Source organism: Zonotrichia albicollis, chromosome 18, assembly GCF_047830755.1.
Source record: "Zonotrichia albicollis isolate bZonAlb1 chromosome 18, bZonAlb1.hap1, whole genome shotgun sequence".
NCBI classification, from domain to species: Eukaryota; Metazoa; Chordata; class Aves; order Passeriformes; family Passerellidae; genus Zonotrichia; species Zonotrichia albicollis.
Genome location: NC_133836.1, coordinates 2,939,123 through 2,964,381, shown reverse-complemented (window position 1 = coordinate 2,964,381; position 25,259 = coordinate 2,939,123). Strand labels below are relative to the sequence as shown.

The following is a 25,259-nucleotide window of genomic DNA, read 5'->3' as shown; positions in this document are numbered from 1 at the left end:
GGAAATGATGCACAGATTCTTCCTTCCAGAAGTCAAAACAGATCCTGGAGTAAGAAACACCCACCTAGGCAGCTGCTAGGCACTTCCACAAGGCTCAGAACTTCTTTCATTCAGCAAGTGGTGCAGGGAAGGACAGACAATTCTAGGTGAAGCAAGAAGAGATGGGAAGCCCCTGTGGTACAGTCTGAGGTGAACAGCTCTGCACTGATCCAGAAAAACTTGAGGAATGTGATCCCAAGGGGAGAACACTAAATCATCATTCAGTACTTTCAAAAATCCATCCTCTTGGCATCACAGTCCAGTTTTCAATGTGGATTTCAAGAACTGCAAGAGCTTCCTAGGACAGAAATCCTCAGAGCCAGGAATTAAACCAGTGGGAAAACAACTGCCTGATCTACCTCAGCAGAAATCCTGAGGAGATGAACTAGCAAAGAGAGCTAGGCTGAGGGGGTTGCTCTGTTTGTTAGTAAGCCATCCACAAAGAGGATGGCTTCATTCAGGTCTTCCTCCCTCCCAGGAGGAGGAGGCTCTGAACTGCAAACCCCCTGGCATATGATGTGGTTACACTGTCAGCAAGACCATTGACGAAGGGGTTTTGGAGCAGCCAGACATCACCTCTGGGCTTCCCATGCACCACAGACTCTCTGGTGTCTGCAGGGAGAGGCCAACATCACATCCTTGGGGTCCACATTCAGCAATGCTGACATTGGAAACTTCCAGACACCCAGATCTGAGCGGAGACCGACACAAACACCCAACTGGGCAGGTCACAGAACAGTGAGAGTGTGAGAGGGGAGCCCTGGCCCCAGCCCAGCCCAGCCCAGGGCAGCCTGTGAGTGCCCCATGAGAGGCTGGCCTCCTGCATTATGTGCACAAATCGGAACTGGCAGGGTGATGTGTGCCAATTCAGGGCCAGCGTCATGTGGCCACGGCGTTTTTCATCACATATGAAACACCCTAAAATTGGATTTACCATCTCATGGAACCATGGCCTCTTCCCTCAAGTCTTAAGTAGATCTTATTAAGGGGGGGAAAAAAAGGGTTTCTTTATGGGGGGGAGGAGGTAGGGAAAGGAAGGAGGAAAAGAGAGGGGTGTTAACATTGGGAAGCCATGTAACAAGGCAGACAGCAATGGTTGTTCTGGTTTCCCTATTTTAGATGGGGGGAAGGGACAGCTGAAGAGCTATTTGCAATCTAACTTCAAAGGCTTTAGTCGGCTGGGAGGCTAAGTCATGCATAAAAGGATGGTAGAGTGGCAAGAAAATACCCCCTACAGATAAATTAGTCAGGGAATGTTCTCTGCTTTTCCCAAAGACTTTCATACAGCCTGACTGGCTTCACCCAGGTAAAGCCCTTTTCAGACCCCAGGTTCAGTGATGCAGAGTTCTGGGAACTAACCAGCCAAATACAACAGAAGAACTGAACAGTCTCTCTGAAAACAGAAAGGCACTGGTACACATGCAATGGGCTCCTGTCATCTTCTGGCACCTCAGCTATTATTTCATTCTAAGGTCTGTCCACCCACAAAAGATGCAGAGCTCAAGGCAGCATCCCCTTCTCTAAAGATGCAAAGAAAAGCAAGGAATTCAGAAGAAATCACACTCTACAGAGAGAACTCAATTCCCAAAGCATTCTGTAACTCTTGCTCTCCACACTGGCGTGCAGAAATGCACCCACATTTCTACAGAAAGTACTTTGCCATCAAAGATAAAGGGAACTGGCAACATTAGAGCAGAGTCCACCTATAAGCAAAAAAACCCAAACCACCCTGCAATAACTGCATGTGCAGAGTACACAGATCCCCCTCAGTTCAGTGCCAGGCAGGAGCTCACGTGCCAGGCCCTGACCTCACCCTCATACTTAAACCTTAGGTCAAATGGAGCCATGAATTCAGATCTTGCTACCAAGAAGGTGATAAGGAAGGAGATAGGCATGGAAAACAGTCTAGCTCCCCAGGTGATAGCAGCATGTTGAAGAATAGGTTGTACACATGCTGTATTTAAACAGTTCTAATCAGCACAACGAGGCCAGTGTGATACTCCTCCCCTTTTACACAGTACTACTGTACCCCTGAGTATCTGAAATCACATGGCTACCACAGTTATGGCAGCATTGCCAGTGCCCTGTTCAGTGCCCTCTGCATTTCAGGGTTAGTACCAACAGTGGTTTCATTTGCAAGACCTGGATGTCCCAACATGACCTGTGCAACACTGAGTCCCCTCAGAAAGGAGGGCAGAAATGAAGGAATTTTGGGTCTTGAAGAAGAATGGGAAAAAGAAAAGTTTTTGTTAGATTATTCATCAGTCTCATCCTTTAAAGCTCTCCTGCTCACTCCCACCTGCCCTCCACACCGCTCTGCTCTAGCCCAGCACCAGCTATTTGAAAAGAAATATGCCTGAAAGAGGGAACACTGTTAATAAGGTCTTTAGGACCTTGTTATCATCCCAACTGCAGTCATGGTGGCTGTGTGGTCTGGTTTCAAACAAGGAAACCTGTGGCTTTTTGCTCTGGACACAGCCACCACCATCACCCAGATGGGAAAATAGGGCATCTGCTGCATTTCTGAACTCCCAGAAAAACTGCTGCAGAGAACATGGCTCAGCCAGCCTGCAGGATGTTGGCTGACAAAAATCATTTACCCACTGTGGCCAAAGCCCCCACTGGAGGTGCTCACATGCTCTGGGTGTGCGGGGACACAGGCTGGAGCGGCCCCAGGGAATGGGAGGCTCAGGAGACACAAACCCTCCCTGCCTGGGAGTCCTTCACAGCAGGGACCAAAGCCATGAGTGGCACCCTAATGAGCTCAGCAGCTCCTCGTTTTCTGAGCATCACAACACAAACCTGACAAGTCCTTCCCAGCAAAGCAGTAGATGCATTAAAACCCAGCCAGACCACAGGAGATGCTTCACTCTGAGGAGCCTATTTCCAGCAGCTGAGTAGATGTTCTTCCTTAAAAGTAAGGGTGAGGCCAGCAAGAAACTGTTCTCCTTTTGTAACATTTGTCTTCTCTCTGGAGGCAGCTTGAATTTTTCACTGCTTTATTTCCTGCTTAGATTTTTCTTCTCTTGCTGTACTCAGATGTGGCTAAGTGCATGCAGTTAGAGAGAATAGAATCAGGCGCATCAATTGAGGAATGTAACATATTAATTAAAACAATAAAAATCTTTTTCTAAGACAAAGAGCAAGAAATACCTCCAAGCTGTCCTTTTTCAAAACCTGCTCAATGAGGGAAATGTTACTTTTTCCCCCATCACTCTGTTTGGGTGATAAAAACATAATCCTAGTGGCTGCCAACTGCTGAGTGATTCCTTAACAAAAATAATCCCTGTGCAGGACATAACATTTCTCATGGCCTTCAAGAAGACACTAAACTTTTACTATCAAACTATCCTCACCATATGCAAAATAAATTGTAAAATTACAAGTGTTCCAAAGCACCAGAGTGGAAACACCCCCAGCTGGGCTGTGCTCCCACTGCCATTTGTGCAGGCATAAAATATGCAAAAAAGAGAGGAGAGGTAAAGTGTGCTGATCCCCCACCTGTCCCCTAATTAGCAGGCAGGAGGTTTAAACAAACACATGAAAACACTTTTCACTTGGAACAAAACTCAGCAGTGCACTGCTCTGTCACAGGATAGTGCCCAGGCTCGGGATGCAGATGGGGTGAATAATGGATTAGATGGCTGTGGAAGAAGGTCCAGCAGCAGCTCCTGAGCTGAGCATTGCCAATGTGCTGCTCAGGAGGGACCCAGGGAGCTGCTGAGAGGCTGCTGCAAGGCACCCACTGCCCACCCAAAGGAAATAACCCCCAACAACACAGCCAGCCATGGAAAGGTAAAGATGTGCCTTCTCCTGGCTCACTCATGAGTCGGTCTGAGGTCTCTCCTGCAGCAGAGCTGGAATCAAGCTCTTCCACAGGTGACTGCTCAAGTGAAGGGCAGAGTGTCCATGGCAGAGCCAGCACCAGGTGATCCATGTTCTGCTCCCCAGACCCATCACTCAGGCTCTCCTAGGCCTCCCCATGTTGGTGACACTTTCTTTACTCCCTTCTTTACTCCCTGCTTTAAAGAGCTTTGCTAAAGTGCTCGAGGTGAGTGAAGCCCTGCAGAACTCACAGCAGCACAGCATCAGCACAGCCCATTCCTCAGCAGACACAGCTAAACCCCTCTCCATCACAAAGCTCTTTATTGGTATTTTTAAAGCAGCATTCCTATCAGACTGGTTCATTAGTTTGAAGTTATACACGAAGCTCTAAAAAGCCAGGTTACTGACTTAAAGAGTTTTGTGAAACAGTTGTGAGAAAGGCACAAAAGCAGGCAAGCACAGCTCTGTGTTCATGCATTCCATGCCCTGCTCACTGAGCCAGTGGCCAGCTGCAAGGCATGGGCATCTTTTTATTTTTTAAGCAGTTCTGCAGGAACAGCTGCTGTGGTGGTTTGCAGCTCATCCCTTATTACTTAGCACCGTTTGGCCTCAACACCTTTTGAAGCACCAGAGCTGCACAGTGCTCATTATATCACCAACCACCACCAATACATCTCACTGAACAGATCCTGAAGCCGTGCCTCACTAACACAACTGCCCCATGCAATGCTCTTGGTACCAGAGCTCAGTTAAAATAGTAAAAATACCGCAAAAACTGACCCTTCTCTGACTGCAGCACGTGTGCCCCAGCAACAACCCAAGACAAAGTCATGCAACAAGACTTGCTCAAGCTGAAGCCTGAACATCCAACCCAGCAGGGCTCACAGCTCACTGCTGGTGCCTGGCAGCCAGGCTGGGTGCCCCAGCACAGTGCCAGCTCCCAGGGAATTCAAAATCAACCCCAGCATCAGGACTCCATCCTCCATCAGGGCTGCCCCTTGCCACCAAACCCTCACCACTGACCTGCAACACACCTCAGCTTTGCAAACCCATCTGCTGTTATCATTTTCTGAGGTAATTTGGGAGATACATCCCGCCTGACACTATATTAACAAGCAAATAAATTTGTTGAGATTCCCTCGTCAAAATTAATCCCTTCACACACGTCTCCATGGCATACATTCCACTGGTAGATTGCCCTTAATGTATTACTGCAATTTGAATAATTTCATGCAGTATGAAGGATTTTCATATTTTCCAAGTATTCCTTCTTCCTGACAATAGCAAAATGCTTGTAGCACCATGATAACAGTTGCTCACATTTATCTGCATCCTTCAAAGACAATATTTCAATTATCTGCACTGGAAACTCTCAGCCACATCTGCCGACCAAAATGCCACATTTGGCAACTGCTTAGCAACAAGGACTGGAAACAGTCCCAGAGCCACGTGCCAACATCACACCAGCTCCTGCTTCCGCCAAACAACACTGCTACCACCTCAAATAAGTGTATTTTGTTCTGCCTGGGATACACAAGGCACCAGAAATAACAAGCTCCTTTGGGAAAAGGGAAATCTGGAAAAAAGCTGCCTGCTTCAGCAATCCCTCCCCAGGCTCCACAGGGAATGTCTCCCTGGTGTGTGCAACACATGTTGATCCTGCACCACAGGGGGAGGACAGGCTGCCTGGACATAACATTAAAACTATGTCTGCTCACTGCCAAGCACAGTTCTTGTGGAAAAAATCTGGATGTCAGAGAGTAACTCCCACCCCACATCACCCACAAAAGCAGCAGACATCAGAATCCTTGATCAGGACAGCAAAAAGAGCCAGGAAAAACAAAACCTCATCCATCCTTGATGTCACCCACCCTGCACCATGCTCAGCCCTCTTCTTCCTCAGGCTCTGTGCCATTGCACTCAGTGGCACAGGGAATCTGGGCAGCAGTGAGCCTGAGGACATCCCACCTTGAATGCTTGAAGGTGCAGGCAAGGGGGTGAGACAGGGAGGACTCGACCTTGGCAAGACCATCTTTGTTTCTCCTCCTCTTCCTCCCCTCCATTTCTCAGAGCCTTTTTCCTAACTATGTCCCTGACTTGCTGCCTGACACTGACAGAGATGGGGCAAAATGCAGGCGAGCTGGTCAAAGGTGTGTGGTAATTGCACTTAGCACGCTGTTATCAACTCCACAGAAACACACAGTCCAAACACAGCCCTTTGGAGCAGCCAGCAACTCCAAACCCACCAAAAGGAGCCAAAGTTGAGGGAAAGCTGCAAGGTGGGCTCCAGGCGTCCCCTCTGCAGGCTCGGTGCCAAGCAGAGCCCGGGCGGTTTCGGTTCCGGCGCTGCCTCCGTGCTCAGCCACCGCCAGAGCCCAAGCCACCAACAACTTCCTCCACTCCAACTGCTCCTGGAGAAACACCCGTGCAGCAGCCAGAGCACCAAACCTCTTCCACCTCTTCCAGCCCAGAGAGAAATGAGAAACCTCAATCTGCTGCCTTGCTATTTCCACTCCATGAGGCCTGTCTGCACTGTTGGAAATGTGTGAAAGCAGATGCTGACCTTATTTTAGCACTGTGCAAATAAAAAAACATTTTTAACTTTTTTTTTTCCCCTTACCATTTTCTTTCTTCTTTGTTTTTTTAAATATTTTGTTTTTAGGAGCATAAAATGTGAGCAGTCTTTTTGTCATGATGAATGGGCATTTCCACAAGCAAGCACTGCACTTTCATAATAAATCCTGAGACAGCAATAACACGTCTGGGTCAAAGGAGCCCTCGTGGGCAGGTATGTGATGCACAGAGTTAACGATCTCACAAGTTTCATTTTGAGTTCTGCCCCGTCTTCACTAGGTACAAACAAGTACCCCAAACTGAAAATTAAAATTAACAGAAGGGGGGGTGGCAAAGTCATGGGCCTCAAAATTGATGCAGTATGGAAAAAACATTCTACTGATGAACTGTATCTATTTAGAGGACTCCAGGAAAGGCACCAGCCAGCAGAAATTTGAATAAGAGCTCAGTGTCTGCTCAGTGCTCTGTGTCAGACACAGACACATATAGAACACAGCGGCTGCTCCGGCATCTTCACAACCAGACCCAGAAATTAGTGCTGTTCTGGCGGCTGCCAGCACAATATGTTAACAGCAATTATTTTCTCAATATTTCTACTGATTACCTAACACACTGGCACGTTTTCTCAGTGTCACTGCATGTTGCAACACACGCCGCCATCCAGTAACTTGTCTGCATTCCCTTGGTCACTTTTCACAGGCATCAGATGCGAAACGCAACTGGAATGATAATGGGTTGGAGAAACTGTGAGGAAAATGTGTCACTTCAGTGTGAGGCTTCACAGCCTGCATTTATGACATCTGAACATTCAATTTCGTCACTGCTAAATCCTGAGTGCTGTAAAGAATAGGAAGAGCTCTGCAAGCAGCAAAAGGAAGATGGTCAGCGGCTCTCTAGCTGTGGATGGTCTGCAGAGCCCAGATTTGAAAATATTATTCCACTATAAGTTATGTGCTATGGTTAAACACTAATTTGGAGCTAACTTTGCAGTGCAGAGGCATCTACAGATTACACAAACACAAAATAAGCAACAATGCTCTACCTATTTACAAGCAGATCAAGCATACAGAGCCAGTCTGCCAGGAACTGAAAATTTACAGAAAGTCACTGGTGGAGAAACAGAACAAACTGAGCTAGTGATGAGAGTATTGTCAGCAACAGTGATTTATAAAAAGGAATGGCAATGTCAATTCTATCAGGTATGCAAAATGAAAAAGCCTCAAAGCCTTGGCCCGGTGTGAGAGCAAAAGAACCACTCAGCCTCCCAACCACAGCCTGCTTTCTATTTTTCAGTTACACTCCACAGCATTTCACCATTTCCAGCTCTGTTATCAACCATAGACACGTTCTCTCACTCTACTGGAGCTGTTTGGTATCCAAATAAACCAAACCACAAACAGTCAAATATTTTTCCATTCAGGTTTCCTTCCCCCCACAAGCATACATGCATGAGGGGTGTATCATCAGGAATGCCAGGTGGATCCTCTGCAACACTGCTCTGAAAAAGTGATGGTAAAAACTGACACTGGGCTTATCTCTTGCTCCTTCCTCTATTGAACATTTGTCTGGTCAAGCTCTCTGCTCTGCTAACCACTCTGCAAGCACTCCAAGAATCACATCGGAGCCAAATACAAAAAGTCAAAAGTGAAATACAACTTAGCAAAAATGAACAGACTCCTCTGCTTTATATAAATTTTTGCAGGAGCAGCAGGTTGTCATGTGGTAAATGAATCAGGGTACAAGAAAGCAATTCCTGCCTGTGGTCTTCCAGCATCAATTCTGAAAAAGAGGTAAAATAACAACCTGCACTTCCACTGCTGGACATCCTTGCCCTGGTCAGGTTATTTAGGAACTGGCCCTCAGCATCTCCAGGAGGATGCAGAGCTGCAGTCCTGCCCCAGCCTGCTCCATCCTCAGCACTCAGTGGCTGAACAGATCACTGAGCTCCCAAAGGGGTCAGTGGGCCACTGCAGTGTCACATTTAAATCACCTTTTGAGGGATTTGTGCGCTGCCTTTCTCTTCTGAACAAGCTCAGACTCCACAAGATCCCCTGAAGTCTCTGTGGCTTCTCGCTGCTGCTGTGTGTGGGTCAGGGAGGGCAGAACTGAACCCACAGCTTAAGCACTTCACTCTCATTTTAATTTCACAGGTTTAGCATGGCTGGTGTAATTCACATGTAAAACCACAGCAGTCATCCAAATCTCTGCTGCCTGGGCATTGGCTGGCTGCACTTCTGGAAATTCATGGTCATAACATGATACCTATTTTTTGAGTTTCCATTAGGAACCGGTTCTGTCAGGCATGATCGCATTTGCAAGAGCTCAGGAGGCAGGAAAATTTGAAAAAGTGTTTATGAGACTGGGTATAAATCACAGCTCTCAGGTTTTTCTCCCTTCTTCAATTAAAAGGCTACATTCAGAGCAACCATTTCCCCCATCCACTCTCCCCATCTCCCTCCAGAAATGATAAATCCCACTCCAGCTGTAAACTGGATCCCAGGTGTACCCATATATATTATATATACTAACAGCCACCAATGGGCACAAGGGCTCTTGCACAGTTACTGTGGAAACGAAGGTATCAAATTTCCTGGCTCTTAAGGATCTACCTTCTCAACCTTAATGTGCATTTACCTTGAATAAATCACTTCTGAGCTCTTCAGCCCAGAAGCATCCCTCAGCAGAGCGAGATTGGGTTCCCCTTTAGGAGGCTCCATGTAATTCATCCCAGGGGCTGCCTCCAGCCATCACAATCCATGGGTGGGAGCAGGGAACAGGAAAGAACATCCTCCTGCAGGCACAGATGGACTTGCTCCTGCCCAGCTCAGCTCCAAGGGGCATCAGCTGCCCCTGGGGCAACCAGTGCAGGTGCTGCTAGCACCAAAACCCTCAGCAGCTCCTCTCCCTGCCTGGCCAACACCTGGGCTCTGCTTTGTCTCACCACAGTGTGAACAACTAAAGGCTGAATTTGGCTCTGCAGGAATGGGCAATCATTTAGCAGCACTGAAACAATGCCCAGTGTGGATGGGGATGCAGCAGCATGGAGCCACACAAGACACGAGGCAGCGTCCTGAGGGGAATGTCATCACATCCTGCAAAGGCTCCACAGGGACAATATGACACTTCAACAAAAATTTCTTCCAGTTCTGGTTGTGACCACACAAGAACCCAAAGACGCTTCAATACAAAGGACAAATTCAGCCCAGATGTAACCTCAGGGACTTCAGCAGAGCCTCTTGTAGGGCTGAGCCTGACCCACCTTGTCTGTGTGTGAGCACAGCTGGGAAATCCTCCCTGGGCAGCTGTGAGAGCACCCCCTGCATGCACACAGCTTGTCCCAGGGATGCTGCTGCTGTCCTGCAAGAGGAACATCCAGCACAGCACTCAAAGCACTCCCAACAGCTGCTGACAGCAGTGGCACTCAGGGTCTCTAGGGCTGTTGAGCACTGTGTAACTTCCAGTCCACACCTCAACTCATTTGCTAAAATTCCCAGCAAACAGCAGGAGAACTGCTCTCACCTCATTCACGCTTCAGGATCTTTATTTTTATGATGATCTTTGGCATTTTTAAGGCGTCCCTCCCACCTCAGTAACTGAGCGCTTAGCCAAACTACAAGGAGGACAGGATTCTGCTGATCCCTCAATTAAAAAGTGCTTTTGTACTTATAAATCTGGAAAAATACCTATTACACACTGGCTGTACACACAAACTGATACATTCATAAGCTGAAACATGAAAGGCATCATCAATACACAACAAAGTGACTGGCTGCAATCCTGTCACCCTCCCCAGCACAAAGGCAGGGCCTCTTCCTGCCACAAGCCAAGCCAAAACAAGACCTGGCTCAGATGGGATGTCAAAACGTCAAACTGTACGTACTTAACCTTTGCACTTCCGAAACAGCAAAAACCCTGTGAAAAGAAATTATTACAATTCTTTCCTTTTTATCTTCTCAAGCACATAGGAAGGAAAGTTTGTACATTGCTCCTTCAAAAATTTCCCTCATATAACAATGCAGCTCAGCTTTTTTTTCTTTGCCATCTTCTAGTTTTTTGAAAAAGCCCACTCTGCCCTGCCTTCCTGCCTGGCAGGTTGTTCTTTTTGGAAAGGATCCTTCTCCTTCCCTTACCTCATACTGCCCAAATCCCACTGTTCCACCTCTCAGCCTGGCCCCTTGGCTAAGCTTAGCTGGACTTTCTCTGCAGACTTTAATCACTGCTCTGAGATTAGCTGGGTTAGGTGTTGCAGACAGATGCAGAGCCCTTCCTCTCCCACACCCAAAATCCCTGCCAAACTCTGGCTTAGGAGTATCACACAGGATCTTGAAATCAAACTCCAGGGTCTTGCATGATAAATCAGAGCATTTGCTGGCCTTGGCTGTACCTCCTTTACTTATGGTGAGTCTGGGGGGGCTGATCTGCCTGATGATTTGACAGCACTTCACCTACAGAGCAGATGTTATTGTATCAGCAATCATTGACAAAAATCGTGCTTGTTTTGATGGGAAACAGGAGGAGGTCCTTCAAAAGCACTGATCACCTCAGCAAAAACTTCCTTGTGACTTTGCTGGCATCCTCATGAATCCTGTGATTCTCCCAACCAGAGCACCCACCCAAAGAGAACTGGCCTGGGGCTGCTCTGACCCTTGAAGGGGCAAATATTAAGTAAATAAGTTCAAACTCTCTGCCTTTTATTGCTTCCTTATGACAGTTAATGAGCCTTCCCTGCACCAAGATATCACGCCTGCTCTGCTCCCCAAGCCACACAGCCACAAGAAATATTTGTGTCTGCCTTTCCTCTGTTTCACTGGAGGACTCTGTGAAGGACTGGGGTAGAACAGTGGTATCACAATAGGCTGAAGCTGGAGGTTCAGCTTTCCAGCCCTTACACAGACTCAATGCCCCTCTCTAACTCAGTTGGAAAGCTGCAGCTCAAATTTCAGCCTATGTTAAGTCACTGTTCAGCTCTGCTCCTTCAGCAAAAGAGAGCGAAGCCAGAAGAGCCTTTTTCTAAAGCAAAAAACTGTGTGGGGAGAAGGGTGGGGAAAGGAAGCAAAAACACATGGAGATCGTTTTTTCTGCATCACAAGGAGCAATGAAAGGCTCAGGCAACTTTTCAAACATGTCATAATAGCTCAGTGTGATTTGTAACCAAGAGGAAGTCTGAATAAACAGCTCCAACAACAAACATCAACTTTTTGGGGGGAAGGAGACAAATAAAGCAGCAATGACCTGCATGGAGACCCTGCTACCACCCTTCTGACTTCTGCAGAGGATTGAGGCACTTACATAATTTTGTATCACAGACCCATCAACGTGAACTTCTGACACCAGCATCTCACTAAGGGGAAATAAAGATTTAACCAGGGCTTCAACATCAGCACGCTGCTGCCCCATATCACAACCTACAGTATCCCATCCCAGCCAGTCCCCCAAACCCAGGGTCAGCTACAGAAGTGCCTGACCCCACACACCATGCTGGCCCCTACCCATCTTCCTAAACACACTCAGAATTGGCTGCAACCCCCTGGCACGAGTGCAGGGACAGCAGATACAAACCCAGAAAGGCAAGGAGATGAGGGATGTCTTCCTCACTGGTTTGCAGTCAAACTAACAGTGGCCCCTCTTAGGCCTGCCAGACCGGAGCTTAAGGAATCAAAACTCCATTCCTAATTAACACATCATCAGCCCCACCAGCCAGGGACTCGCCTCCCAGGAGGGGAGCCTGGGCCAGCCTGGATGATGAATGAGAGCTCAAGCAGCTGAACTGTTTCAAAGGCTAAACTGGCAACTGCAAGGACAAGCAGGTTTGGAAAGGCATGCAGAAAAAACAAAATATCCAGCGCACAGTCACACTGTTTTCAGTATTTAGCACCCAGACCGACACTGTGTTGCTGCTGCAGAGCTTTCCCTCCAGGGAAGCATCCTGCAAAGCCCACGGCTGCGGGAGCAGCTCCTCCTCTCCCGAATGCAGCCGCTTCTCTGGTGAAAACCTCACAACTGCAATCCACTGGAGGGAAACCCATTCTGCCAGCTTAACCCCAATAAACTTTCATGGGTAAATTAAATTTATCTACCGTACTCAGGACATTTACACAAGACCAGCCCTCTTGACCGCAGCATTCTTGCACACCAGGGACAGCACTTTCATCTGCCTGCAGGACCATTATAAACATTGAGGAGAAAGGTCTGGCATTTGCAAAGATCTGTATTTTGACTGTTCCTTGACACAGCACAATAGGACCAACACATCCACTGCAGTGATACTCACATTTGTTGCAACAGACCTCCCAAACAGACACACCATGCAACATAATTCCTGTCTGCTGGCACCAGTTCAGCTCTGTCTCCCCCTTCTGCCACAAATGCCCCAGCAGAGGCAACAAGCTCCGTTCTATTATTGGAAAACTCAGTGGAGCGCATCTCCCACAAGTCAACTGCCTCCCCCTTTCATATACTCCCTCTCTCCTGAGCAAAGTGAGTATTAAAACCCAGCAACTGTCTCCCGTTGGAAGCAGATGGCAGGAATAGCTGGAGAGCTTTCAAACACCCTATACACTCAATACTTCAGTGCAACATGAAAGCCCTGCTAAGCAAGTGTGTGCCTGCATACACACCCCTGCTCAGGGACCACAGCAATGGCAGAAAGTGCTCCATTAACTCCTCTAGTGGCTCAAAGTGTCTGTCAACACTCAGGATGTTCACACAGCCTGAGCACTGGCCAAACTTTGGTGGCTTGTGCAGTCCTTGAGCTCTCCTGAAGCTATAAATTGCAGCAGGCTGCTATTATAAATAAGGAAAGCTGGAGACTGCAAATTGATTAAGACCATTACTTTGTGTCACATCTAACTCATTTCCAGCTGGCTCGAGTAAAAGGAAAAGCCACCAGAAACCCCACGCTCTGACGACACGAAGACAAGTGCAATTCCCCACCCTGTCCAGCTCTGGGGACACATGCAAAGCCTCACAACTCAGTTCCAGCTCACTTACCTCATCCATTTTTTCTGACGTTGGAGTCTGGTCACCAGGCACCATTTCTTTAGCCTCCAAGGTCTCGGTTTTGGAGGTCCTGCTCAGCTGATCAATGGGAGTCATGCTGGCCTCCGATGTCCCCCGGGAATTCTGACTCAGAGAAGCTGTCCCAGGGATGGGCTCATCATCATCAGAGTCAGGTAAGGGTGTGGGGCTGATGTCCTCCAGGCCTGTGCTGGACGGGCGCGAGGAAGGCGTCTGACCCCTGAAACCGGGCTGGGAGTTCGAACCGTACGTTGGGATGGGGGAGAGCTGGGAAGAAGAGGAGGAAATAGGGCTACCTTCCATTCTGATCTCATTATCTGAGTCATGCTCGTTAAGAAAGGGTAATTTTGTTCTCTGCTCTTTTAAGAGCATCTCAATCCTTGAGTCTAAACTGTTATGCTGCATCTCAGTCTCCATGGTGGGGGTGCCAGGAGTCTCACTCCTCTCTGGAGTCTGAGAGAAGGACGCTGTGCTTGGTTCAGGAACAGAGTTCGAGTCGGGCAAGGGCGGAGGCTCCTCCGGTTTCTCCTTCACTGGGACAAAATCGATGCTGGGGGCAGCGCTGCTTTCCACCACCATCTCTGTGGGAGGCGGTGCAGGTCTCCTGTACTCTGTCTCCCTGGAAGTCTGGGGAAACGGCTGCTGCTCCTCGGACTGGGGAAAAACAGCTGGTGCTTGATACGGGGAGAAGGCAGATTTATAGCTCGAAGAACTAGAGTGGCTCAGGGGAGGAGTGTGAGAGAACTGAACAGGCTCCTGCTGATGGGATTTGAAGGTACTGAACTGATGCTCCGTGCCTCGGAACACCCCTGCCGAGTTGTGCATGTAGTGGTGCCCGGGGCGCCGGTTGTACGCGTCCGTGAACTTGGTCTCGTGCCTCCGGGGTTTGTAGGCACTGTCCTGCCCAAAGTGGTACACAGGGGTGGTCTGTCGGCTGGAGTAGGTGGAGTCCTGGGAGAAGGGCGTCCCCAGGCGCGGGGTGTGGGGCGTTCCTTGGGACTGGGGGGTGAATTGGCTGTAGGAGTTTGGGGTGTCCTGCCGGCAGCTGGAATAGGCGGTGTCATGGGAAAAGGGCGTGCTGCTGTTGGGGGTGACGGAGGATCCCGCGGAGGAGAGGGAGCTGTCCTTCAGGCGCTTCAGGGAGTCCGTCAGCTGCAACAACACCACAGAAAAGCACCTCAACACACACTTCTATAACCATATCTGTCCAATCTGTTTGCTTTTCAGAGGAGTTGAGCACCCAAGAGTTCATGCTGATTTCCAGGGCAAGAAAATAAATAGGTTACAGCATCCCTGAAAACACAAACCATTATGCATTGCTAACAGTCCTCTTTGATTTAAAAGAAAAAGTCAGGAAAGAGTAACTTGTCTGCAAGGGGAGGAAGAAGAAAGCAGATACAAGTTTTCCTTGTAAGCTATCCCCAAGAGCATCAGGTGAACAGGAGACTTCCACGCCACTTTCAGCTGGAAGAGTTCCAGCTTCTAGCAACTATGTAATGCTTGTGTAAGCATCACCCCTGCAAACAGGGATGAAAATAAGGAAAGTCTGAGACGTGAAATTGTCAATTTTTGGGTTTTTTGGTGAACAAATCAAAACATGCAAATGAGTGAACTGCCAGCCTGCAGCCAAAGCTGTGCAGCAGAGCTGGCCCACCATCCTCCCTACCACTCATCTATAACATACAAAAAGTTCTCAACTGCCAGAAAAGAACCATTTTAAAGCTTCTCACAAAGTCAAATGCTCAGAGTGCTACTGATTATGGTGTTTGAAACTGAAACCCTACAAACCTACAGAGCAGCCAAGTCCTTGCTCTGTAACTCACTTCACAGGCACGTTCAGGGGGTTTCTAGGAGCAGCCCTGCTCCAGCTCAGACTCTGCTGAGTCATAACAGTGCCACACTTATCTTCAGCTCCAGAATCAATTTTCCATAATGCAAAGCAGGAGCTCAGTAAGAATCTTCCTGGTAGCAAGAGAGGATGGACTGAGCTCCAGCTGCCTAAAAGTACACCAGGACAGTCAACCGGTGAGACCTCTGAAGCACAGGTAGGCAGAGATGTGTAAATTGACCTGCTTGGAAGATGCCAGCACCATCAAACTCGAGCTGAACTCTCACCTGCCTGCTGTGTTCACACATCTCACCCACTCAGCAGTGTGGATTTGCTCTCAGTTTGACCCCCTGGACACCATGACCAGAGAGACATCAAGAAAAAATTTCTTCCTCAATTGTCCTAAAAGCCACAGAAAGGAGCAGGAAGCACGTGGCTGGTTCTTAACAACATCCACACTGCTGCACCTTTAGTGTAGATGGGCTGTGGAGTGTTTTTCAGTGGGGTTTGTGTATGGCCTGGAGGCAGGGATTGCAGAACTGTCAGATCTTTGCTGCTCTGTATGAGAGGAGGAGCACATGTCAGGAGTAATTTACTGAACTACAACAGCAAACAAGTTTGTTGGCACATCCCAGTGTCAAAACCATGGTGCAAACAGTTAAAAGTTATTCACAAAGCAATAATTCTGGTGGTAACTGGGAAAAAAATCAATTCAGGACAATAATATAACACATGAACACAATATCTAGGGAAAGAATCTTAAGGATAATTACAGCAGGGACTGCTTTGGGTGATACCATCAATTAAGTGTTTTGCTGTTAACTCTAAAAAAAAGAGTAAGAACAAATCTGCCAATTTTTATTTGAGATGTGGAAGTAGCAGAAATGAGCAGTCGGGGTCTACTCATAGCAGGGCTCCCAGCAAAATCATTACCTGTCTCCCTCCTGCCTTTAAAAGCACCTTGCTGGGAGGCAAGGAAGAACCAACCTCTTTCATGATTTTGTTAAAAGAACACCGGGGTTTTGCCTTGCTGCTGTTGGGGTGCTTTGGTGGGAGGAGACTTTTTTTTTCAGATCAATGGGATTTCATGTTCAATGTACAGCTGTCACCTGTCCTGAGAACACTTGATCACACAATTAATGAAATCATGGCATTTTAAGAAGTTGTATGAGTAGAGAGAAAGAAAAAAAAAATCTTTTCCTAATCTCTTTCAAATTTCATGTCTTAAAATCAGTTCCCAAGTCACAATGAGGAGCCAAAGTACATTCAGACAAGCCAAAGAGGCTGGTAACTTCACACAAACAGGCTTCCCTTCCCCCTGGCCCTCTCATCCCAGTGTGGTTACAGGGAAGCAGGTAATCACGCAAAGCCACAGAGAATTGTACCCTAAATATCAAGGGACCCCTGGAAGCCCGCAGGAATTCTGTCCACTGCTTTTATTAAAAGCTGATTCCAGCAACTAATTAAGATTCTGGAAAAGTGATGCCACTGTTGAAGCTCAGCCACCTTGCAGCCCTCAGCCTTTAAGCAAGGCTGAAGCCCGTGCGTGCTGAGGATTGCACGCCGCAGACGCCAGGCCAAATGTACCACTGTAAATCATTCCCCTGACTTCAAGGGAAAAGCTCATCTCAGGGACAGATCTGATCCAGTCCTAACTGCAGGAATTTCTCATGTTAATAGGGCACGAAGACAAAAAGCATTTTCTGTGCAAAGCAGGCACACACCAGCCACGTGCTCCACATCCAGAGGTACATTCGCTATGGCAATTATGAGCAAGTTCTATTTAAATGAGAATTAGTAACATCCATTGGAACTACAGCAAGACAAATACAGATAAATTAAACATGTTAAAATGCTAATGTTAATGTTTGAGATTTTCTAGGAAGTTTTTCTTTAAGAAAAGCCAAGCACACCTACCTGGAGAGCTTCGTTCCCAGTTGGGGACACGTCCTGTTCAGTGCCTACAGGGAGGGTCTGAGGAGTGTAAAGACCATTAACCAGCAGTTCATAGAACCTCATGCGGGTTTCACCTGCACAGAGCACAATGCAAGAGTTGATTAAACAGAAAGATCACAATTCATGTAAAAATACACATTCCTGACATTCACATGACCCTGCCCCCACTCCATCCATGCAAGAGAGGAGCAGTTATCACCTCAGAGCTCGCAGGGATCATTTTAAAATAATCTGCTGGGCAAGTGAAGTCAGACACTCCCTTCTCCAGCCAAGACAAGGAGGTTTCTAAATCCTTTTTCCTCTTCTCAGCCTCCTTGGCAGCTCTGCTCTTCACCATGCTCTCTGGAGCGCAGCCGTTTCCCTCCTCTCCAAAGTGCCAAGCAAAGCTTGCAGATTTGAGAAGTGAAACTCTCACCCAAGGGAGAAGCCTCTGCCAACACCCAGAGCCACTTCAGAAAGCCCTCCCTACACACCTTGCTCATGAGAACTGCCTGCTACAAATGCAAACACAATGCATGGCAATGCTGAGGACAAAACTGTTAATGTTTTAATGTGTTAATGTTTTCTTTCCAAACAGACACCCATTAATCCTTTTTTCCCTCCAGTTTAAGGAGAACTCAGTGGCATCCTTCGAAGAATAAAGCCAGAGGAGCAAACTGTCCCATATAGCATTACTGAGCCTCAGCCTTTTCATTCCTAAAGTCTACAAAGACCCAGTTTCTTAATATTGAATTTTTCATTACTACAAAAACTTAATCCTACTTATTTTGCAGTCTGTAAGAAATCTGTCATCAGCTTCAAAGGCAACAGAGCCAGATCCTGAAACTGCCTGAATTTTGCTCTGAGAGATAAAGAATACACAGAAAAATGGACAGACTGACTGGGCACCTGAGCCCAGAAAATTAATTCAGGAAATACCTCCCAAAACCAGGACTACTTTCATGAGAAAGTCCTGCAGGATCAAACCCCAAACTCCCTGTGAATCACCTTGTTCAATTCAAAAACAAAGCAACTCCTAGCACAATTCTGTCCTGAAAAAGACTTATTTACCTTGCACAAAAGCCACAGATAAAGTTATTTGGGCATCAAATCTCATTTCACAAAGTCCTGAGCCTCAACTATGTAAACTGTTTAAGTTCAACCAAAGTCATGACAAAACAGATCTCTCACTGCAAGAGTCTGAAGATAAGCTTGAAATATTAACACACACCACCCAGACATGACACTACAATGCCACAGATATGGAAGTGTTAGGCTTATTTTCACTTGTCCTTAAAAAAATATCAAGTCATTGTAACATAGTTCTTCCTGGATCCCAAACATAAGGCAGGAAAAGTTACAATTTCAAAGAGGTTTATGAATGTGAAATGATTCCTAGCTACTGCTCTAAGACAGGTAATTACTAGTTGTGTCCAGTCTGTAGATGGATAAACGGAGCAGAGAAGTTTCTTTAAACAACCCTGTCTCAGATGAGGAGCCTGGATTTATTAGTTTCAGATTCCCAGGCCTGTGCTCACACCAGACAGATAAAATTGATACTTTCCCTCCTAATATTTATTTTGCTACACTGTGAAAACAAAGTTTTTAACCAACCTTTCACCGTCTTGCAAAGCAGAACACTAGAAGGAAACGGTGAAAATGATACATATATATTTTAAGTATGTCCTAACCTGCTGATGCTATTTTTAGGAACACCATTTTTACTCGATTCTGACAGATTATAGCACATTGACAGTCCTACTCCTTTAGAACGAAAGAGAAGCAACTGTGTGAAAAAAATACATTAGGAGCATAAAGCTGGCAAACAAAACAGCAATGCAATTTGAAACTGACTTCAGCATTTTCTCCCAGGAAACAGAAGCAGAAACCCCCCCTCATTTCCCTGATGTGCTACAAACTTTCTGGAACAGCTGCCTGCTCAAGGCTTGCTGCATAGTTTATGAACGGAGGAGAACAAGGAGGAAGGCAGTACAATCAGCTTGTTTAAAATGATTGGCATTAAGACATCCATCCCTTACAAAACAGCTTTAGCTTATGTTATTAAATCTGCAAATAGATAATTTGTCCTTAAATGTGATTTTTACCTTCAAATTCCAAAGCAAGTGAAGGAGCCTGCCTGTAAAAATTATTGATACTAGAATTTCAAAGTATACACATGTAAGGTCAAGCCTAGCTCCCAACAGAAAATATTAAACTGCTACTGTGATTTTTCTTCTAACAGTGGTCAGTAATGTCAATAAACATCCTGTTCTACTCTATCACATGTGGCACACCAACTGCTGTGTTGGCTGTGCACTAAACTGTTGAAACCTTTAAATATAGAACAAAAATACCAGCATTTTAAGAAAATGGTGTTAGCAATGTCTTTTTCCCAAGAAAGAGTGCAGCAAGCCAGTTTTAAACTAGAAATGCTACCTTTAGAATGCAGAAATACAATCAGCAACTGATCCACACCTCCTCAGTCTTAGACATTTTCTAAAATTCAGGCAGATTTTAGAAAGCCCTTTCACTAGTATGCTTGGAGGAGAGAGAACTGACCCAATGCAATGCCTTCACATTTTCAGGAACTTTATGGGGCTCTGAGGGCTCGGGAGTGGGGCTGGCAGCTGGCTCCTGCAGCACAGGGAGCTGCTGTCGCTTTAAGAGCCAGTCTCACACTTGTACACTCGCACACCCTGGCAGTGCTGCGTGTGCACTCTGCTGTGCCAGCCCCCAGCCCGCTCAAAGTATCAATGAAATGCCAGGCACGCAGGGCACAGCACCCAGCCCCGCTGCTGCCACCAGAACCCACAGATCTGGGTCCCAGGAACCACCAGGACTTGCCCAAAAAGGCCAAGTTTGCAAAACGCAGGTGCCACCGGGACCAGCAGCCCTGGCAGGTGGCTGAGAGGGACGAGCCTGGGGCAGGGAGATGGGGGACACGAGAGGGCAGCGAGCAGGGGCAGGGACGGGCAGGGGACAGGCAGGATGGCAGCATTTTGCAAATTACAGGGCTGTCTCTTAGCAACAGACAACACATTTGGCTCCACGTGACTCACCCAGGCCCCAGACACCAGACCCGCTGCCGGCTCCCTTCGTATTTTTAATCACCAGGTCCCTGCCCTCTGCAACAGCCTCGGTGCTGGGAGTGGGACAGACAGGGGCTCTGCAAACCCCAAACACGAGGCCCAAACGTGCCCCCCTCACCTTTTGTATCCAGCTCCACGTGGATGATGTTGCCCATGACAGAAGTGTTGTGAAGGTGCTGCACAGCCTCCCGGGCACCCTTGACAGTGGCAAAGATGACTTTGGCAATGCCCAGGTGCTTCTTGTTCTTGGGGTTGTAGAGAATCTCCACCTCTTCCACTTCGCCGTATTTCTTACACATGTCGGCCAAAAAGTTTTCACGGATGTTGTCGTTCAGCTTGGCAAAGGTGACCTGCTTGGGAGGCACTGGCCCCACGTAAAATTCATCAATCTGGAAACGGGCACAAGGTGGGGAACGATAAAAATAATCGGCATTGTTAATGAGCTTGGGGGAGGAGCCTAAGGATGGCACGGGAGGGAGGGGGTTAAAGCATCCTGCAAACTTTGGGGGGCAAAAAAAACCTCCAAGGCTCTGGGTGAACCTCAAAGCCGAGCAGAGGCTGTGCCGCTGCAGCCATTCATTGGAACCGGCTCCTTTCTGGGCTACAAAGATGCATTTTGAGCAGTGCTGTCAGCAGAGAGCCCCCCCCCACTGCCCCCCGGCCCAGGAGCCCCAGCTCCAAAACCTTCAAGTGATCTCGCCAGACAGAGGCATTGATTTCTTGTTATCCTCATCGAAGAGGATTATTGTTAAACAGTTTGCTAAATAACAATGTTAATAGAAATATAACTGTCATTTAAACGGTCCATTAAACTATTTGGAACTCAGGCTTCACTCCCAGATAAACAAGTTTCCAGAGGTAACACCAAAAGTCAGGGCAGTACCTTGAATTTGGGGACAGACAGCTCCAACTCCTTAGTTTTGGTCCATATTCGCCCTATTCTGGGATCCCTGACACAATCCACAGGAGCGATCCCCGAGTTCTGGGAGAAGGAGGAGGAGGAAGAGGAGGAGAGAAAACATAGAAACAGCAATAACAAGACTTGAAATTGAAGACAAAAATAAAAGAAAAAATAAACCCCGAGGAAGCACGGGCTGTCTCAAGGGAAGGGGAAAGCGCACACACACACATACACACACGTGTCAAATTGCAATACTGCTGGGAAATGCACACAGATTGGAAACACAGGAAAAAAGCCGCAGGTTTGGGCTCCTGACAGTTGAACACACAGTGTCAGGTGGCTGTAACTTTGGTGGCTGTGCGTGTCCCCCCCCAGGACCCCCCTCCCACACACAAGCGCTATGCCGAGGATCACCACGACCCGGAGAGACCCCCAGCCCCCAAAACGCCGGTAAGACAGAGGCTGGCAGGGGAGACACGACACAATGGGGGAAACCCGGGAGCCCCCCACTCACAGGCATGCTGAAATGTTGCCCATCGTAACGGTAGAGTTTGTGCTGTCCTTTTTTCAGAGCCGGGTCAATAATCAACTTGTAACTTCTCCAATGGTGATTTCTTTTCTCGACAGAAGTGCTGGCTTGCGTGCTGTTCTCCATTCCGTTGATCCAACCTGAACGCGGGGGGGGTGGGGGGGGGGGAGAGAGAGAAAGGGGGAAGGGGAAAAGAAAGAAAAACCACACTAAAAACCATAAAGTTAAAAAAATTATTCAACAAAGACATCTTCGTTTCGGTGCGGGTTTTTCTTTTTTTTTTTTTTTTTTAACGAGCCGCCCGATCTACACACCCAGGCAGGGAGGAAATCCACCGCGAAGCGAGCCCCAAAATGGGGGAATTGCCAACCGGGTCCCCCCCTCCACCCCAACCAGACAAGAGGCAGAGAGGGAGGAGGAGGAGGAGAGGAGGAGGAAAAAAAAAGAAGAAGAAGAAGACGAAGAAAAAAAAAAGACCCAATCTCACTTGAACTCTGCTTTTTGCCATGATCTTCAGGGTGCTTGGCTTTTTCCCCCGCCTTGGTCTCTCGGAAAGACATCGCGCTGGGCGGCCGATCGTCTCCGGGCGGCGAAAGGCGAGCTCCCGTCTCACATGGGGCCGGTTACCGGCGCGGGCTGCCCGCCAGGCTCCTGCCTCCCGTTTTCGCGAGCCACCACATATTGTGTGTGTGCTCGCTGCTGGCGGCGGCCGGGATCCCACAATACACCGCTGCGAGCGCCGCGAACGCCTAACCGCGCTCCGCCGCCTGCACATTCACGGCGGCCGCGCCGCGCAGCCCCCGGCCCGCGGCCGCCCGCCGCCGCCCCGCCGCCGCCGAGCGCCGCCGCATGGGCCGCCGCCGGGACGCGCGGGTTTTTTTTCCCTCCCCGCCGCGGGGTTAACGGCATGCGGGGGGGCGAGTGGAATCTGCCCGCTGCATTTACCTTAGAGCAAACTGTTTCTAAACAAGATGGACCTATAGGTGGGACAAGTTGGGGTGGTTTTTTTTCGCTTTTTTTCTCTTTTTTTTTTTTTTAGGGAAAGACTTCGGCGAGCCGGGGCGACCGCGGGGGCGGGTAGAGCGCGGACCCGCCGCGCTGCTGCGGCGGAGAGCGCGGGGGGGGAAGCTGGCAGGGGGGTGGCAACACACGCAGAGGAGGGGGTGATAGAAGATGGGGGAGCAGCTTTGCTTATTAAAGGTCCGGAGCGCTCGTCAGCCAATCAGCGGGGAGGTTCCATTTTGTTTTCGGTATTAAAGGCGGGCGGCGCGGTGCCCCCGGCGCTCGGCGGGCGCGGGGCCGGGCGGAGCGCGGCGGGCGCATGGCGCGGCCGTCCCGGGGCGCGGGGCCGCGGCGGCCCCGGGAGCGGCCGCGCCATTGGCTGGGGCGGCGGCAGCGCGGTGGGCGCAGCCAATGGGAGCGCGGCTTCCATGGGGCTTGAGTTATTAGACGGCGGGGTAAAAGCGCCGCGCGGCAGAAGCCAAGGAGAGGCCGCGGGACCCGCAGCCATTTTTCTGCAGTGGAGCGAAATGGCCAACTGGGCTTTTCCTTTGTTCCATAAAGGGGGATCCGCCATGTGAATCCACACCACGCGGGGTGGTGGGAGCCTCTAGCACGGTGCCAGACGACTCACTGAAGAAGGAGGATTTAAATATATATATATATCTCAAACCCTTAACAAAAAAAAAAAAAAGTAATGCGGATTTTTTTTTTTCACCCTTATGATTCGGGATCCATCTTTGTCTTGTGTAACTAGGTCATGGCACACCCTATGTCAGCAGTTAACAATTTCGAATGCCAACAAAAAAAGAGTAAATACATTCTTTTTATATTTTTTTCGTTGTTTTGGGGGTTTTTAAGCTTTAAGCAGCTTTGATGACTGAACAATAAATTTAAGAGACTTCTCTCTTGTATTAAACACTTGATTCCTGGCCATTTTTATTAACTCCTTTGGTGCTTAAAAGGTAATGTTTTAAATATAGGTATAGGAATAGTGAATTCTGGCAAAAAATAAGGCAATTTTACTATGTTAAGCTCTTTCTCTTTCTTTCCTCTTACATTGTAAGTACCCAATCCATTCTGTCCTTGCTAAGTGTAGTTTTCATGTTAATGTTACTGAAGTGGTCCTTATTGCTAAGCCTTCATTTGCATGTCTTATGTTTTTGTCTGTTTAAACCAATTTATGCCTTCTGAAATATTTTACTTATAAAGCGAACTATCTGGCTAAGATATGCTTAAAAGTTGTTTAGCACCAGTAAATGTTAACTAGGTGTTTTCACACTGACATGTGCAGCCTAAAACTATTGAGGAGAATATTTTTAGTGTCTGCGTGCTCTGTGGAAAAACACTGAACGTCCTTTTTATGTACAGAGTAAATCTGCCACAGGAAGGTAGATTTAAGCCTCGAGCAGGAGTCCTCGCCTGTGTACGGTCAGTCAACATAGCTGGACTTTTTCTATAGCTTTTTTCCCCCTTTTTTTCCTCTTTTTTTGATGCTAGACCACTGCCACACAAAGATCCGTAACTTATCTTAACAAGATCCGCTTTGGCTCGCAAACTTACGAGAGAAGTGGTGATACAGATCACATATATACTTATAGCCATTATTTTAAAAAAGAGTAACAACTTCACCTTCAGAGCTGCATTCAACTATGGTGTGCGGGTAAGTAAACCCTTTTGCCCTTGCAGAGGAACAAATAGCCCAGGCCTGTAGCTAATGGTATTGTCCTGGGTGGAAAGATCCCAATGGTCGTCTGAAAGCGGTGGCGATCTCCTTCTCCTCAGAAACATCTAACAGTGCCTCTGAAACGTCTGTTTTCAGGGAGGGATTTGATTTCTTTCTCTGCACAAAGCTCTTGGTCGTCCTCAGCCCTGGGTGGGTTTGGTTTTTTTTGGTGCGGAGAGACGCTGTGAATCCATTGCAGGCATTACGTGGCTGTTAAATTGAAAGCACAAAAAAAAATCTGCCTGTGAACAGTAAGATGTTAGTGAGGTTGATGTTAAAAAAGGCGAGAAGGCGGTGGTGGTGGTAGGGATCCCTTACATGTTTTATCCGTCTAATTACAGAAGCTCGACAAAAAACAGGCAACAAAATGGGGGGGTGTTTTTCACGACGGTGAGTCTTAATGGCGGATGTCTCCCTAGAAAGCACTGTAAAATCCTTCATACCGAGAGGCAGTGACTTGGAGAGAGGGGGGAAAAAGGAGGTCTGGAAGTATATCCAAAATGAGGGAGTTTCCTTCCAAGTGAGGGACCCTTTGCAGCCTGAGTGTTACAGATGGAGAGCCGTGACGCAGTTGATATTCACAGCAGTTGTGCTTTAGTGCCGCCACCCAGCCCACGAAAATGGCCTCCCCGCCGAATTCTGGTGGGTTTATTATGTGAAAGGCTGCGGCAGCACCGTGTCCCGGGCGGCGGGAGGGGCGGCCGGCGGCGGGCACGGCGCTCCCGATCGTGCTCCGTGTTGTGTGAGGGCAGCCGCCATCATGGCTTCTCCTTCCCTTCGGCGCCGCGTTCTCCTCA

At 48.0% G+C, this 25,259-nt stretch overlaps 1 protein-coding gene across 1 annotated transcript in view; it reads right to left on the bottom strand.

Moving 5' to 3' along the window:
* Nucleotides 1–22,556, bottom strand: part of SETD1B (SET domain containing 1B, histone lysine methyltransferase) — a 47,640-nt gene extending 25,084 nt beyond the window's left edge. The window contains exons 1-6 of the mRNA XM_074554710.1: nt 22,225–22,556; nt 21,723–21,877; nt 21,191–21,289; nt 20,426–20,696; nt 17,201–17,313; nt 13,429–14,607 (exon numbers count right to left, since the gene is read on the bottom strand). Coding sequence (XP_074410811.1) covers nt 13,429–14,607; nt 17,201–17,313; nt 20,426–20,696; nt 21,191–21,289; nt 21,723–21,877; nt 22,225–22,297 — 1,890 coding nt within the window. The 5' untranslated portion in view covers nt 22,298–22,556. The remainder of the gene's footprint in view (nt 1–13,428; nt 14,608–17,200; nt 17,314–20,425; nt 20,697–21,190; nt 21,290–21,722; nt 21,878–22,224) is intronic.
* Between the last annotated feature and the right edge of the window lie 2,703 nt (nt 22,557–25,259).